Below are 15,491 nucleotides of genomic sequence, written 5' to 3' on the forward strand. Positions count from 1 at the left end.
GCCTGCGGCCCGCCCACCCACCTGCCCTCGCCCCTACCAGGCCCATTCCCCACCTCTGCTTGTCTTCTCCCCCCAACTTGGAGTCTTCTCCTTTTCCCCATGAGGAGTCCACTCTAGGCGACACCTCAGTGACAACCTCTCTGGCTGTTGTCCACTTCAATCTCTCCCCTCTCAGAGTCCGTCTCTGTTTATAGGTGGTATCATCCAAACTGGCATTCAGTTTTTAATTATTTCACATCTGTCACAGCCTCTCTCAAACTAGATCATATGATTAATTAATTCATTCAACCAAATATGTAAGTGCTGACTCTGGGATGTGCTCTGAGGCTGTGTCATATCTAAGCTGTCTGCTTTGTGTCCCTGCATTTGGAATGGTTCTTTAAACATTTCCCCTGGCATCCAGGGGCTCACCATTGGAGATAAACACCCCCTGAGGGACATACAAGTCACTTAGGCAAAAGCGCAGTGTTTTCAGTGTATTCTGAAATCCTCCCCATTTTAGATGAAAATAGATTTTGTTTGGGCCCTGATAGAAAATAGTCTTGTCTCTAATTCCTCCTGTACCCCAGCCACACTCAGTTGAACTATCCCAATTTGCAGACCATCTCTCAGGTGGTTTGGCTCTGAAGAGCCCATCTCCCACGGCTCATTTTCTTTGAAAGCAAATGACTATTTGGGCTTCCTTATTAGTGCAGTTTTCTCCCTTGCATTGTGTGCTGGCTGCTGTATTTTTCACTCTTAGGATTTGGGTCCTTAACTTCTAGGATCTCCTTGAGGCTAGATTTATAAAAAGCTGGCCAGGTAAGGAATATCACCTGGTCTGGACTCCTGATGGATAATAAAGCCAGACCTCCTGACTCCTCACACAGTGCTTGTCCTGCCACCACCTATCACTTGGCTGCTGTCATTTCCAAACCGTGTCTGGTGTTCCTTTTCTTCCCCCAAATGTTCCCGATGCTTTGGGAATGAAAAAAGCATCCATATTTGGAAAGCTCGGAGCTCTCTGGGGGCGGGAGCAGAGCACAGACTGTTCTGTGGAGAAGGAGGGTGTCAGAGCTGGCGCTCCCGGTTTGCTGTTGCACTGAGGCTGGTGAAGAGGAGCAGGAAGCTGTGGTGGGCTCTGGCTCAGCCTCCCAGCCCGGGGCCTTGACCCGTCAACCAGACAGCGGCCCGCAGTGCCCTGCAGGGCACAGCACAGCCTCCTAAGGCAGGGAGAGAGGAACTCGATTTGTTGAATGTCTACTCTGTGCCGGGTTCTAAAATAATAATAGTAAATTATTAATGATTATTACAGCATTAAAAATACTTCCTTTTAAACACCATTCTAAGCACTTGTCCCCTAATGCCCTTAATCTTGACAACCAGCCTGTGGATTAGAAACGGGTTGAGTCACCATTTAAGAAGAGGAGTGGAGGGCTATCCCCTGTTCCGTATCCCTGGCCCTTTTTCTCTTCTGCTGCCAAGTGCTGGCCCCACAGGCTGGCTGGCACATCGTTTGTGTAGGAACTCCCAGTACAGAGACTGCCGCAGCCGGACTCAGAGGCTGTGTCGACACTGGGTGCCTTGTTTGTGTTGAGCGGTGCCCAGAGCCAGTGTGGATGTTACAGAAGGAAAACTTCCTTCTCCCAGAACAGCATAGACAGCACTCGGGATGCTTACGTAAGCGTATGGTTCTTTAGTACTGAGGGCACGTTGCTGAGCCGGAATTCCACGAAGGCCTCTGAGCAGCCGAGTGCCCCAGGCTCTGTGCTGGGCGGCACCAACTGGGACTCTAGGCTCCCCGCAGCTACCGGACGCTGCCACCAGGGGGCGCAGAAGCCGCGTCCTGCCTGGGGCCCGTGGGCGCGCATGCGCCGAGCCTCCTCGACGCCCCGCGCGTCCGGCGCGCTCCTACGGGGTGGGTCTGTGCCCCGGAGGCCGGAAATTTGGGTCATTCCGAGATTCCACGCGAGGTCAGGGATCGGGGAAGGGCAAACTTGCCAGCCATCGTCATTAACCTAAGGTCAGCGAGCCTCTTAAGGACTCCTGGGACGTTTCTAGAAAGCCGCGCTTTCCCAGGCTTTATGCATGGGCCTGGGCTGTGCCTAGGCCAGAGACAGTTGCTATTAACGTGCCTTTATTCTCCGCGAGCACATTTTGCAGACCCTTCCGGAATTGACAATGTTTAATACATTAAACATTCAGTGCATGGATCACTACAACAGAGGAAGGATTTGCAAATATGTATTCTGGTAGGGGGGTTAACATTCCTCCTTTTTTTATGAACCAAAATATCTTAGTAATAAGGACTGTAGAAGCCCATGGAGAATTTTCCTGGATTATTCTTGGTAGATTAATGTTCAAGCCTTGAAGTGACAGTCTGATTCTGACCTTTATGAATGGGGTATTTGCTGATGACTGTGACTTCTAGGCCTCCTGGAGCTTCAGCACAGACAAGTAACCACTGACAGTGCTTCTTTGGCAGAAACCTTTGCCAGTCTGTTGGGGGCTGTGTGGACCTGCTCAGGTAGTTAGCTCATTGGATTAGGGCTCAGAGTTGGCGCTAACAATGCCCTCTGTATGACCTTGGTCAAGTCAGGAACTCTCTGAGCTTAAATTTCCTCATCTGCAGAAGAAGAGAAGATATGGAATCCTTTTTTTTTTTTTTCTGGAAAGCTGCTTTTCATTTTTTTGAAGACTTGAGATCTCTCTGGGTTCAGAAAGAAAGTAGTTTTAAAGACAGCTCCCCGAGGGAGGGAATAGGGTGGTGGAGGCAGAGCCAGGGGAATCTCTGCTGAGTGCTTCCTTTTGCCAATGGGCCAAACCCAGAAAATGTGGGGCAGGGGTGTGAGAGTGGGAGGAACTGCTGGGCAAGCCTCCCACCGCTGTGTGTCTCAGACTGATCTTCAGGCCTCTTCCCATCTAGATTCAGCAATTCTGTGAGTGGCGGGAGGCTGGATGCTGCTTTGCATGTAGCCACTCTTCTCAGGTTGCTGGTTGAAGCTTCCTGTTTATATTTAGATGGTGTAAGAAGAGTAAGAGCCCTTTTATTGCCATGACCCATATTCATATTTAATGTTGGTTGTGTTAATAGGCCCCTTATTAGTTCTCTCTGTGGAAGCAAAAAGACACTCAGACCAAAGAAAGTTTTGGGGCTGGAGCCTTAGGTGAAGGTCCCTTGAGGTGCTTGGTCTTAGTTCTTCTGTGTACCATGTCTGTCTCAGGCACTGCACTTTATACATTGTTTTGACAGTGTCTTTCTCCTCTATTCCACTAGAGGCAGAGCTTCTCAAGTATTCTGTGAAGCCCAGCTCACCAGCACACAGTTGGTGCTCAGTGAGACTTGGCATGAGGAAAGGCCAGGTGCACCTGTTCACGCAGCTCACTCCCAGCTATAGGTGGGTCAGCCAGGCAATCTTGCACTGTAGGCAGCCCGTAGGGCAATGAGTCCATTATCCTTTAGAGAGAAACTAGAGCCAAGACCAAAGTTTACATGGCATCATGAATTATTAAGGCAAAGGGTCTGTGCCCAAATGTTAACTGTATTTAATTCTGAGTGGGAGGAATATGAGTGATTGTTATCTTCTTATCCATGTTTTTCTGTATTTTTGAGATGACATTCAAAAAAATTGATGAGGCTTGTCATGGCCCCCAGGAAAGGTAATGTTGATAATTAGTTAATATTTATTAAGTACTTACTTTACTGTATGCCTGACTCAGACTATAAGCCTCATAATAATCACTTGGAGTGGGTGCTGTTATTCTAATTTTCCTGATGAGGAAGCCATGAGTCCGAGCTGTTGAGCAACTTGCTCAAAGTAACAGAACTAGTAAATAGAGAGGCAAAGATGTGATTGCATGTCTGTTTATTGAAAAGCCCATGTATTTTCACTTCTTAATGTTTTACTCGGAAGTTTGGCAGTTAGATAGTAGATGTGATTTTTAGAACAAAGATTAAAAATAATATAATACAGGATTACCACATGATTTACCAATTCTATTCTAGGTGTATATCCAAGAGAATTGAAACTGTGCGTCATGCAAAAACCAGTACATGAATATTCATAGAAATATTCTTCATGATATCCAAAAAGTATATACAACCCAAAACGTTCAACTGATGAATGGATAAATAAAATGTGTTATGCAATGGAATATTATTCAGCAATGAAAAGGAATGGAGTGTTTGAAACTAGATAGAGATGCATGTTGTACAATATAGTGACACTGCATTGTTAAAGAGTGGATAATTTTATTTTATGTGAATTTCACCTCAGTTTAAAGAGAGAAAGAATGAAGTTCTATGCTTGCTATAATAGATGTAACCTTTGAAAACATTGTGCTGAGTAAAAGAAGCTAGATGCAAAAGGTCACATATTGTATGATCCCATTTACATGAAATGGAAAGTGGATTGATTAGTGGTTGCCAGTGGAATGGGGAGAAATGCTAATGGACATGGGGTTTCTTTTTGGGGTGATGAAAATATTCTGGAATTAGTTGTGATAGTTCCACAACTATGTGAATACACTAAAGCCACTGAACAGTACATGTTAAACAGGTGAATTTTGTGGTATGTGAATAATATCTCAGTAGAGCTGTTATTAAAATACATAGAAAAATAATATAGTGAATAAAATGCCCCCCACTTGGAGACCTTCCAGCCTGCTGTTACCTAAAGATAATAGTGATGTAAAGAATGATCATGATGGTTACTATTTTTTGAGTACTAACTGTGCCTAGTACTGTTCTAGCACTTAGCATTTTGTACATGTAAAGTCATCTGTGGATTAGAAACCAGCAAGTGTGGCTCCTGAGACCACATTCTTAGCCACCGCATAGTCCTGCCTTACATATAAAGACAGATAAATCAGAGACGTGGGAGAGTGTAATGTAAAGGCTAAGAGCAAGAACTCAGAGTCAGGGTTCCTGGGGTGGAATCGTAGCTCTGCTGCTTACTAGTTGTGTGAGTGACTTAACCCTCCAGAGCCCCAATTCCCTCATCTCTAAAATGGGGGTGAGAGCAAATCCTCCCTCCTAAAGTGCTTGTGAAGGTTGGATGAATTATGTGAGAAAGGTGGCCGGCCTATAGCTGGAACTCACTACTCCTTGTTATTACTATTATATTACTAAATAGAGACTTAAAGAACATAAATTTGGATTGCAAACTCTCATTTAGGGAGTGTTTCAGGTTGAATTAGCATCTTATTTGCTCACAGCTTTATGGAAGGGACATTGAGAGAGCATCAGCTTTAGCAGGTGAATGTCTAATTCAGGGTCTCTTCTCTTATGAGTGGTGTGTGTGTGTGTGTAGGTGCACACCTTCCAAAAGGAATATGTTGACCCTGAAAGGAAGACAGCATTTTCTTCTCTTTTCCTTTATTATTTAAGACCTTTATTAACAGGTGCTTGTCATTTGTTGACTTTTTTGAAATAATCAAGTTGTAAAATTTTGAGGAAGACAGCCTTTCCAAAAGCATCCAGAAGGGGCGGACCATGGCTCCCAGCCCAGAGGCTACTGAAAATCATAGATGCTGTGGATTGACAGGGACCTCACAGGAGACCTCGGCCAGCACCCCCACCCTCCACCCCAGCGTTTGGTGGTTCCCATTGCCTCTCTCCTCGCTGCACCCTGTGTAGGGGCTTGTCCTCCCAGTAAGTTGACATCTGACACCTGTGGGAGCCCCACCATTCTGGAGGTGACAACTAGGACCAGCCTTCTGGGGCCGCCTTTGCCAGGATTCTGCTTTGAGGATCTTGCATCTCTTTTCTTGAGTTTCTTGTCAGCCTTGGAAATTGAGACCCCTGGAAATTGTCTTACTGTCTTTGAAGTCCATATCAGAGGGCTGGATTATCACAGACATGGTTTTATAATAAAGGTTTTCTGGCATTTCCAGTTGTAAACTCCCCCGTGGGTCAGGTTACAGCAAAGCATCAGTGTGTACCTGTTGCAGGACTGGCTTCCAGAGATGTGGTTAAGATAAATGAGAAATCAGTGCCAATGTTGTAATACACAGTTCATATAATTATATTTTACAGCTTCTACCATGTTGCATAACTTCATAAGAAATTAATTCCTTGTTCATTTTAATGTGATTTAAAAAGTCAAAGTATTTGTTTTGGCTGTTGGTCTCCTAAAGTTGTGCAGCTCAGGATGGTGTCCCAGTAGTTCAACCCTTGGTGACACAGACAAGAAGAGGGAGGCCTGGGGATCGGGGAAATTGCCTAGGTGTGTGAAGCTCTTGGTCAGAGGGAAGATCAGTGCCCCAGGGCTCTCGGCTTTGATTTCTATTCCTTTATAATTCGAAACTCAGTTTTATGGCCATTGCTCTTATCAGACACTGAGTAGGCTCTCAGCAGCTCAGTGAGACAGGATATTGTGTAGTCGGATAGACCAGGGGTCAAATGGCTTTATCATTTACTAGCTGTAGAGCCCTAAATTCAGTCTTATCTGTAAGGTACTGTTAACACCCTCTTTGTAGGGTGGCTGTGGGGATTATAAATTGTGCATGTCAAAACCCAGGTATCTTGCTGGGTCCTGAGTGGGGTCTTGGTACATGAACCTTTATTATTATTGAAAGTGTTCAGTCTTACATATCCAGATAGGCTTCTAGCTGAGGGATCTCAAGTTTAGACAATCCCGAAAGAATTTGGGGTGTTAACCCCTCCATGATCACGGACGTTTTCGACAATGAGATGTGTAGCTCTCCACTTCCTCCAAGGATATGTTGCAATTGGGGAAATGAAATGGAACTCCCTTTAAGGGATGATGAGACCTCCATGTAGAGGGAAATAAAGGGTGGAGAGTCCTGTTTGCTATTTTATATTTTGTAAGTCACACCTAAATAGAGCAATTCAGAGGTGGGTGCATTTGATCTTTTGAAAGTGCCCAGGTCCTTAGCCTGCTCCTCAGCTGTGTAGTATCCTGCCACCCCCAGATGTGATGTCCCCCTGGTCTCTTGGTGTTTCTGTATAGCACCTTTGCTTTCGACACTCCAACGTGCATCAGACTCAGCAGTCCTTGTTTCTCCTCTTAGAATATTTCCTAGTGCAGGACCATTTACCCTAGCTACTGGGTTCCCTTATAATTTCTAGTTCTGGCCTCTGCACAGACCTTAGGCAAGTAATTTACCTCTTCTGAGACTGTGTTTCTTTTTCCACATGATTGGGAGAGGTAGTGCCATTCAACAGGACCAAACAGGCTAAAGCACATGGAAGAGCTTTCAAAGCAATCAAGTGTAATCTAAATGATTTTATTATCATTAATTTATTAAAATGTGTTACTCTTCATAGAAAGGACCTTTTAGAAGTGAGTCTGTTTTTGAGAATTCCCTCTGTGTGGCAGGGAGACAAACTTGGGATCCAGTACCTACTCTGTATTCTTTAGTTCACAGCATGTGATCAGCAACTTTTTTCACCCATGCTTTAAAGTTGGCCTTGGTGATTGGTCATGGAGCACCTACTTTCTGCTCTTTGCACAGCTTTGATTTGAAGATTCAGATCTTACTGAGGTGTTCATTAGGTATTGCTGCCACACCAGCTATTTGTCAGGTCCATTTTTCACTTTTTTTTATCATGCATTTCTCTGGGAAAAGGAAAGTAACTAAAAACATTATTGATGATAGCTTTCCAAACTGACAAGGTGTCATCTGACTTGTTAACGGGGGCCAATTTGGGCTGTGACCTCAGGATTCTGCTTCTCAGACAGCGCTGATCTGATCCCAGACACTTGAAAATTTATAGTCCAGTCCAGAGGTCCTGTAATCAGCTTTTGACAGTGTACTTGGGGGAAAAAATAAGTTCCCAGCCCAGGGCAAATTACCTTTGTAGCCAAAATCAGTCAAAGGGAGAAATAAAGTGGGAGAAACCCACTTATTGCCTAGAAGCAGTCGTCCACTTCTGCTCACCGGTGTCTCTTGCAACTCAGCTGTAAAAAGGCCCCCCCCCCTCCAAACCTCTCTGGTCCAGATATACCCTCGCTCCTCTCACCCTTGCAGTCACCTGCTGATATGGGTGATATGGACCACTTCCGTCTACCCCTTGGAAACACCTATTGATACGGAGATGTAGTAAGGTCAGGCGAGAAATTCTGGAAATACTGCAGTTTTACCCACAGACAGAGAAATATATATTCTGGAACTGAGCTGCATAGCCACAAATTCACTGTGGTAAATCAAGACTCTGCTGTTGCCCCAAGATGTGCCCAGTGGCACACGGAATGAATGTCATAGCATTTGGTAGAAGGAAAGGAACAATATTTACCATGAAGGGCCTCCTACCCAAGAATAGACTCCATGCTGGGGACCCATTTGCCAGACCAGACCTTGGGTGTCCACATGTTTTCCCAATTAGAACACAAACCCACAGGAAACACCAGTCTCTCCTGGCCATGAATTGTAACCCGGGATGACTGGATTTCAAGGACTTCAAACTCACAACACAGATGATAGACTAACAGTGTTGAACTAGATGTGGCTTTTCTTTCATTCAGTGGGCTTGGCAGGCCCCTGAGGGCCTTTGTCATCTTCCTGAGCATTAGTGGTCAGTGCAGCCTGCAGTGGTGCATACACAGTGCCAAAGAATAGACCCCTTTGTTTACCCGGCCCTTTGACGGGCTCTGGAAAATGTGTTTTCTTTATATTAAATCCCCAGTATCAACTTGCACATTATTTGGTTGCTTCTCATACAAGCAGAAGGCAGATTATGAAACTGTTTATCTCTTTTTGTTGTTTTCTGGTGACTTAAACTTTGCACAAGTGAACACTTAAAGTACATTTAGGGAGCTCCAGTCAAGTGCTTGCTTTTGAGTTGCTCTGGAGTTGTTCTACCAAATGGTGAATTTGTTCTTTTTTCTTTTTTTTTGAGTATACAACAGTTTGTTATGATAGTAATATTTTAATAGTAATAACAGCAAATATTTGTTAAGTGCTTTATATAAATAAACTTGACTAGTAATCCTACTGAATTTGTTCAGCTTAACTTGTGGTCTCCTCCAAATAAAATTTTAAGAGGTTGTAACAAGTTCACACTGGAGAGGCTGCTAAGTGACTTTCTTGCAACTGAATAAACAACTTGGACTCTCAGTGGAAAGGGAATGAATATTGAGCATCTAGTCCTGAAGGGATATTAGAACAGTTACTGCAAGTATATTCCTTCTGTTTAAAAGGTTTAGTAGAGATATGGAAGATAAAAATAGACCTAAATCAAATTTCTAGAGATGAAAATTACAAGGTCAGATGAAAAATACACTGGATGTGATTAATGGCAGGCTAGACAATGAAGAAAAGATTAGTGAACTTGAAGACATAGCAATAGAAACTACCTAAAATGAAACAGAAAAAAATGTTTTTTTAACTGGAAAGAGTATAAGTAAGCTGTGCAATAACTTCAAGTGGCCTAATATATGTGTAATGAGAGTCCACTAAGAAGGGGGAAACGTAACATTTTTTTGAAGAAATTATCACTGACCTTCTTTCAAATTTTATGGAAACTATAAGCCTTCAGGTCCAGGAAGCTCAGTGAAGCCCAGGCACAAGAAACATGAAGAAAACTAAACCAAAGCAATCCAAACTGCTCACCATCAGTGACAGTGAGAAAATCTTAAAAGCCGCCAGAAGAAAAGACAATCACATGCATATGAACAAACAAGGGTGATGGCAGATTTATTGTCAGAAACCATACAAGTGAGAATACAGGGGAGCAGTCCCTTTAGAGTACTAGGGGGATAAAAGCAAACTGTCAGCCTTGAATTGCATACTCAATAAAAATATCTTTCAGAAATGAAGGCCAGATAAAGCCTTTTACAAACCTACCATGGCTGAAAGAAATCATCACCAGGTGAATTGCCTTACAAGAACTGTTAAAAGAATCCCTTTAGGTAGGTGGAAAATGATACCAGAAGGAAATATGAATCTAGGAATGAAGGGCACTGGAAATAATGACTGTATTCGTGACTATGTGGGTTGTTCCTTATTGTTTAAATGTCTTGAAAAGGTAATAAACCATTTCAATAAAAATAATAACCATGTAGGGTGGGATTTATATCCTATGTAAAAATAAAATGTATATAATAAGAGCAAAGATTGGAAAGAGAAATGGAAGTATACAGTTGTAAAGGTGTTACATTATATGTGAGGTGGTATAATATCATTTGAAATAGACTGCTTTTAAGTTAACCCTAAAGTGACCACCAACAGTTCAGCTCGGAGACTCCAGTACCTGTTTCACTAAGTGACAGAACAAGTAGGCTGATGGTAAGTAAGGATGTAAAACTCTAGAACAACACGATCTACCAATTCTACCAATTTGACTTAATTGACTTTTTTATGACACTCCATGCAACAACAGAATACACATTCCCTTCAAGTGTAATGGAACATTTACTAAGATTGACCATATTCTGGGCCAGAAGCAAGTTTCAACAAACTAGAAGGGTTTAAAAGTATGTTCTCTGACCTGCGTCAGGGATTCCCACGACAATCCTCATGTCAGGGATTCACTAGAAAGACCCACAGAGCTCAGAAAAGCTGTTATACTTATGGCTACCGTTTATTACAACAAACAGCTATAGATTAAAATTAGTGAAGTCAAAAGGCACTTAGGGCAGGGTCCAGGAGAAACCAGACTGAAGCGTTAGTGGCCTCCTGGTGGGGCCATATAAACTTAATTTTCTCAGCAGTGATGTCGGCCACCACTTACCTAGTATTGCTAATCAGGGAAGCTCACTTCAGCCTTGGTGTCTAGGGTTTTTATTAGGGGTCAGTTATATAGACGTGGAACTGGCTTTAATTATTCAGTTTCTAACTGGTCAAACTAATATAGTATGGCCCAAGGAGTCTACCATAAATTACACTGTAAATCTAACTATCATAGATTTCACAAAATCTAACCCAGGCCCAGATGTGTAAAGACATTCTTATCAGGTAGGATATTCCAAGGTCTTAGAGGTTACCTGCCAGGAACTGCTCAAGGGCCAGTCCTTTGTTTAGAATGTGTAGTATTTGAATGTCCCAAACCTGTTTAGTCTTTACTGTACAGACCATAATGGAATTAATTTAGAAATCAATAACAGAAAGATCTTTGGAAAATCCCCAGGTATTTTGAAGTTAAATAGCACATTTCTAAGAAGTAATAAAAAGTTAAATTAGGAAGTATTGTGAACTGAATGAAAACATGACATATCAAAATTAGTAGGATACTGGTAAAGCAGAACTTAGGAAGAATTTTTATAAACAAATTCCTATATTAGAAAAGATAAAAAGTCTCAGATTTGTACTTTAGCTTCCATCTTAAGAAACTAGAAAAGGAAGAGTAAATAAATCCAGTGTACACAGAAGAAAGGAAATAATAAAGATCGAGCAGAAATAAATGAAATAGAAAACAGAAAGACAGTAGAGAAAAACCAGCAAAACCAAAATAAGTGAAATCAAAAGATCTTTGTTGAGAATTTCAATAAAACTGATAAACCATTAGCCAGACTATTCAGGATAAAAAGAGAGGACATGAATTGCCCATATCAGAATTGCCTTCACCAGAGATTCTACAGATATTAAAAGGATTCGGGAATATTATAAATAACATGGCACCAATAAATTCGACAACTCAGAAGAACTGGACAAACTACCTGAAAGATAAAAACTGCTTAAGTTCACATAGGATGAAAGAGATAATATGAACAACTCTATATCAAAGAAATTGCATTTATAGTTAAAAAGCTTTCCACAAAGAAATCTCCAGGTCCATATGGCTTCATGTAAATTGTACCAAACATTTAAGAACAAATAATAACAATTCTATACAAACTCTTCCAGGAAATTGAAGAGGAGGGACTACTTTTTAAGTCATTTTACCTTTGTACTGAAACCAGCCAGAAACATTACAAGGGAACTACAGACAAATAATCCTCATGAACATAGATAAAAAATGTTCCAAGCAAAATTTTAATGAATCCGAACTTACAGTGTAAAAAAAAGATAATACATCATGGTCAGTGGGGTTTATCTCAGTAAATAAGTTTGGTTTAACATTTGAAAATCAATGTAATTCATGAGATCAAAAAAACTGAAAGAAAAAGCCATGTGATTCTCATAATGGACACAGAAAAGGGACTTGAGAAAACCCAGCATCCATTCTTGATATACACTTGTAGTAAAGTTGGTAAAGAAGGGATTTTCCTCAGCCTAATAAAGAACATTGTGAAAAACTTGCAGTTCACATCCAACTTAATAGTGAAAGACTAATACTTTCTCCCTAAGATCAGGAATGAGATAAGGATGTCTGCTCTCACCACTTCTATTCAACATTGTACTGGAGGTTCTTAATTCAGTAAGGCAATGAGGCAATAAATAGAAATAAAAGGCATCCAGATTGAAAAGGAAGAAGTAAAACAGTTTTAATTTGCAAACAGCATGGTAGTCTGTGTAAATTCTGATGGAATCGGCAAAGCACAGTAGCAGAACTGATAGGTGAATTTAGCAAGGTTGCAGAACAGAAGATCAGTACTCAAAAATCTATTGTATTTCTTTATACTGGCATTGAACAAAAGGAAACTGAAATTGAAACTACTATTTACAACAGCATAATACATATGAAATGCTTAAGGGTAAATCTGAGAAAAGGTTTGCAAGGCGTGTACACTGAAAACTACAAACCCTTACTGAGAGATGTTAAGGACCTGCATGACTGAAGGGACATACTTTGTTCATGGGTCAGGAAACTCAATATTGTTAAGATGCCAGTTTTCCCCAAATTGATCTGTAGTTCAACATAATCTCAATAAAAATCCCAGCCAACTTTTAGAAATGTACAAGCACATTTTATGCTATGGACTAAATAGCCAAAAAAGTGAAAAGTAAGAACAAGATTGGAACACTAACACCACTTTCACGATATATAAAGATACAGGGGGCTCTTTAGTCAAGACGGGGAATGTTGGCATAAATGTAGACAAACAGGTCATTGCAACAGAATAGAGAATCCAGAAATAGAATCACATGTTTATGCCCATCTGATTTTTCACAGAAGTGTAAAGGCAATTCAGTGGAGAAAGGAAAATCTTCGCTAAGCAGTACTGGAACATTTGGATATCTATTTGCAAAGAGGTAGACTTCATACCTTGCAACATATACAAAAATTATTTTAAAACTGATCGTAGAAAGCCTTTGTAACCTTGGATTAGGCAAAGATTTCTTAGATATGAAACCACTGAGATTCCTGAAAGCCTTTCCATTTTTTTTTTAATGTTCAGTTGGTTAAGTGTACATTTCAAGGCAAGAAGATGCTCTGTGCTTAGTGTTTGTGCTATGAGCCTGTCTTTACTTATTGTAAAGATCTTGGGACACATTTGAACGGAAAGTTCTGTTAGGTCTCAATGGGATCATGGTGAAGCACCTAATCAAGTTCTCAACCTGGGTATTGAAGTCAGATGGTACTCTCTGTATATTTAGGGGCATCTTTCACCTGTAACTTCTGGATATTCTTTTTGGAGCTCCATTGTGGTGTTCCATTTTGTCCCTAATGAGAGAAGGCAGAGGGCAGAGAGTCTGCTGAGCTCTGACAGCTTGTGATGTCCTGGGACCATTTTCTGGCCCTCTAGAGCAATATTAAAAAAGTAAGCCCCATGAGAAACAACTCACCTGGTTTTTGTACGTTTGATTTTGTTTTTTAGGACTCTGTTTAGAGAAGTTGCCTATTTCCTCTTCTACCAGTGATCTTCATGCGGCCCGGGAACAGGAAGTCATTATGTGCTATGAGAAAGCCGGGGACATTGCACTCCTGTACCTCCAAGAGATAGAAAAGGTAAGTGAGGACCATGTGTTTGTTCTAGTTGATCATCTTTAAAAATTGCCAATCAGATCATAGAGAAGTGGGGTCAGCCTCTGGAAAACCTTCAACCTGCCTGCCTCTGGGCTCAGAGCTTTACTTATATTCTTTAATGCCAAGGAGAAGATGGTGGTGATCATGGCACTTTGTGAAAATAGATATATGTCAGTGTTTAGGACACATTTTAACATCCTGAGAGAGGAAACGACAGTATGCCCTGTAGGTGGCTAATCACTCTTGCCCTTCCTTTGCACTTGCATGGACAGTATTCTAACGTGATGTGCATCTGGGTTTGGGAGGCTTTAGCTCTATGGTTATGAAAAGGTCTGCTAGGGACTGTCACTGACCTGCTTGGATCAGGTTGTGTGCCCGGAGCCCATCTGGGATGGTGCTCTCTGAGCAGTCAGGGCTTTGCCTTTGGTATGACAATGAAACCAGAGAAAGCAAGCGAGCAAGGGATCCTGAGCTCAGGCACAGGAAGCTGGAGGCCACTTAGGACCCTTATTTTGCACCTTCCACTCCAGCTGTTGTCCAGCCCCGTCACGTTGGGGCTGTTTTCTGCTGCTTGGAAGTGAAAAGGTTCGTCTGTTCCGTGTGTCTTTCATGATGTGGGAACGGGCAGGTCTGGACGTACTTGTTGTGTTCATTTGTCACCGTCTATCCTCCATTGAGTTCTTTAGACTGTCCGGGAGACTCATACGGTGTTTTGGGAAAACAGCGACCATAAGATGTTAGATTTTTGAGAAGAAAATGGAGGCCCCAAAGGGAGAACATACAGGAATTTAGGGCCAATCTAGGATTAGATTTCAACCCTTCTGACACCAAGTCCAGGGCTCACTCACCTCAGTACCCCAGGCTGTGGTTTCCCACACCCTTACACAGAAAATGTTCAGGAAGTATTTGACCACGTGAGCCATAGCTCTTCCTAGCATGTGGGGGCGGTCTCTGCTTGGGGTTCGATCTGAGGGCATATAGATGACTTCCACATTTCTGGCTCTGGTTTCCAGGATGACTTTTCTGTTACGGGAAACTGCTTTGGGCCTCCCCAGATCCAGCAAGCTGAGATGTTAGCAATGAGAGAGACTGAATGAACCAAACAGTTTTAACTGTTGCATGTGCTTAAGAAATTATCTGTTGTTTGATGAGAAGTCCAGGGGAAAATGACCTTCCTTAAGTAACCACTGGGCCTGGTGGATGTTTGAGGGTTTTTATGAGGCAGGATAATGGGTGCTGTGCAGAAGATACCTGCTTGGCTTCTTTTTTTTTAAATTTTGAACTTAAATGACTTCTAAGAATTATGCTAAATTGGGAACAGTCATGTTAGAGAAATAGAAATAAAAGCTTAGATACAAGCTTAGAGAAATAGGGCTTTGTTTTTCTAGATAGGCAGGCAGCCCTTATAAGTAGAAGATCCCCCACACTCCATTCTTGTACTTGTTCTCCTGGGCAGAGGCAGCAGGTTACCCCCTTGTTTACCAGCCATTCTACAGTGGAGAAATTTCTGGTGGCCAGGACCTCTTAGCATTTTATTTATTAGTGTTGACTCTTAACTTCATTCATTAGCAAGCATAAAACTTGGGGAGAACTTTTGAGGACACTGGAGTGTCATGGTACATGTTTTTTCATCATCTGGAACCACCAAATCATGTTCCTGGGGCAACCCCATTCTCTGAATTTCACTAATAGCAGGTAC

The 15,491-nt window shown here is 42.0% G+C and overlaps 1 protein-coding gene across 9 annotated transcripts in view; it reads left to right on the top strand.

Annotated features, from left to right (window-relative positions):
- TTC7B (tetratricopeptide repeat domain 7B) overlaps window positions 1-15,491 on the top strand; it is a 227,149-nt gene that overhangs the window by 40,338 nt on the left and 171,320 nt on the right. For 8 of the 9 annotated variants that reach the window (XM_073241981.1, XM_036991605.2, XM_073241983.1 and 5 more), the window contains one exon: window positions 13,644-13,774. In XM_073241981.1, the coding sequence (XP_073098082.1) occupies window positions 13,644-13,774 (131 nt within the window). Of the gene's footprint in view, window positions 1-1,869; window positions 2,003-13,643; window positions 13,775-15,491 lie in introns of those variants that run through there. The other variant, XM_017664022.3, reaches the window with a different exon arrangement.

The sequence above is a fragment of the Manis javanica genome, chromosome 8 (assembly GCF_040802235.1).
Source record: "Manis javanica isolate MJ-LG chromosome 8, MJ_LKY, whole genome shotgun sequence".
In the NCBI taxonomy this organism is placed as follows: domain Eukaryota; kingdom Metazoa; phylum Chordata; class Mammalia; order Pholidota; family Manidae; genus Manis; species Manis javanica.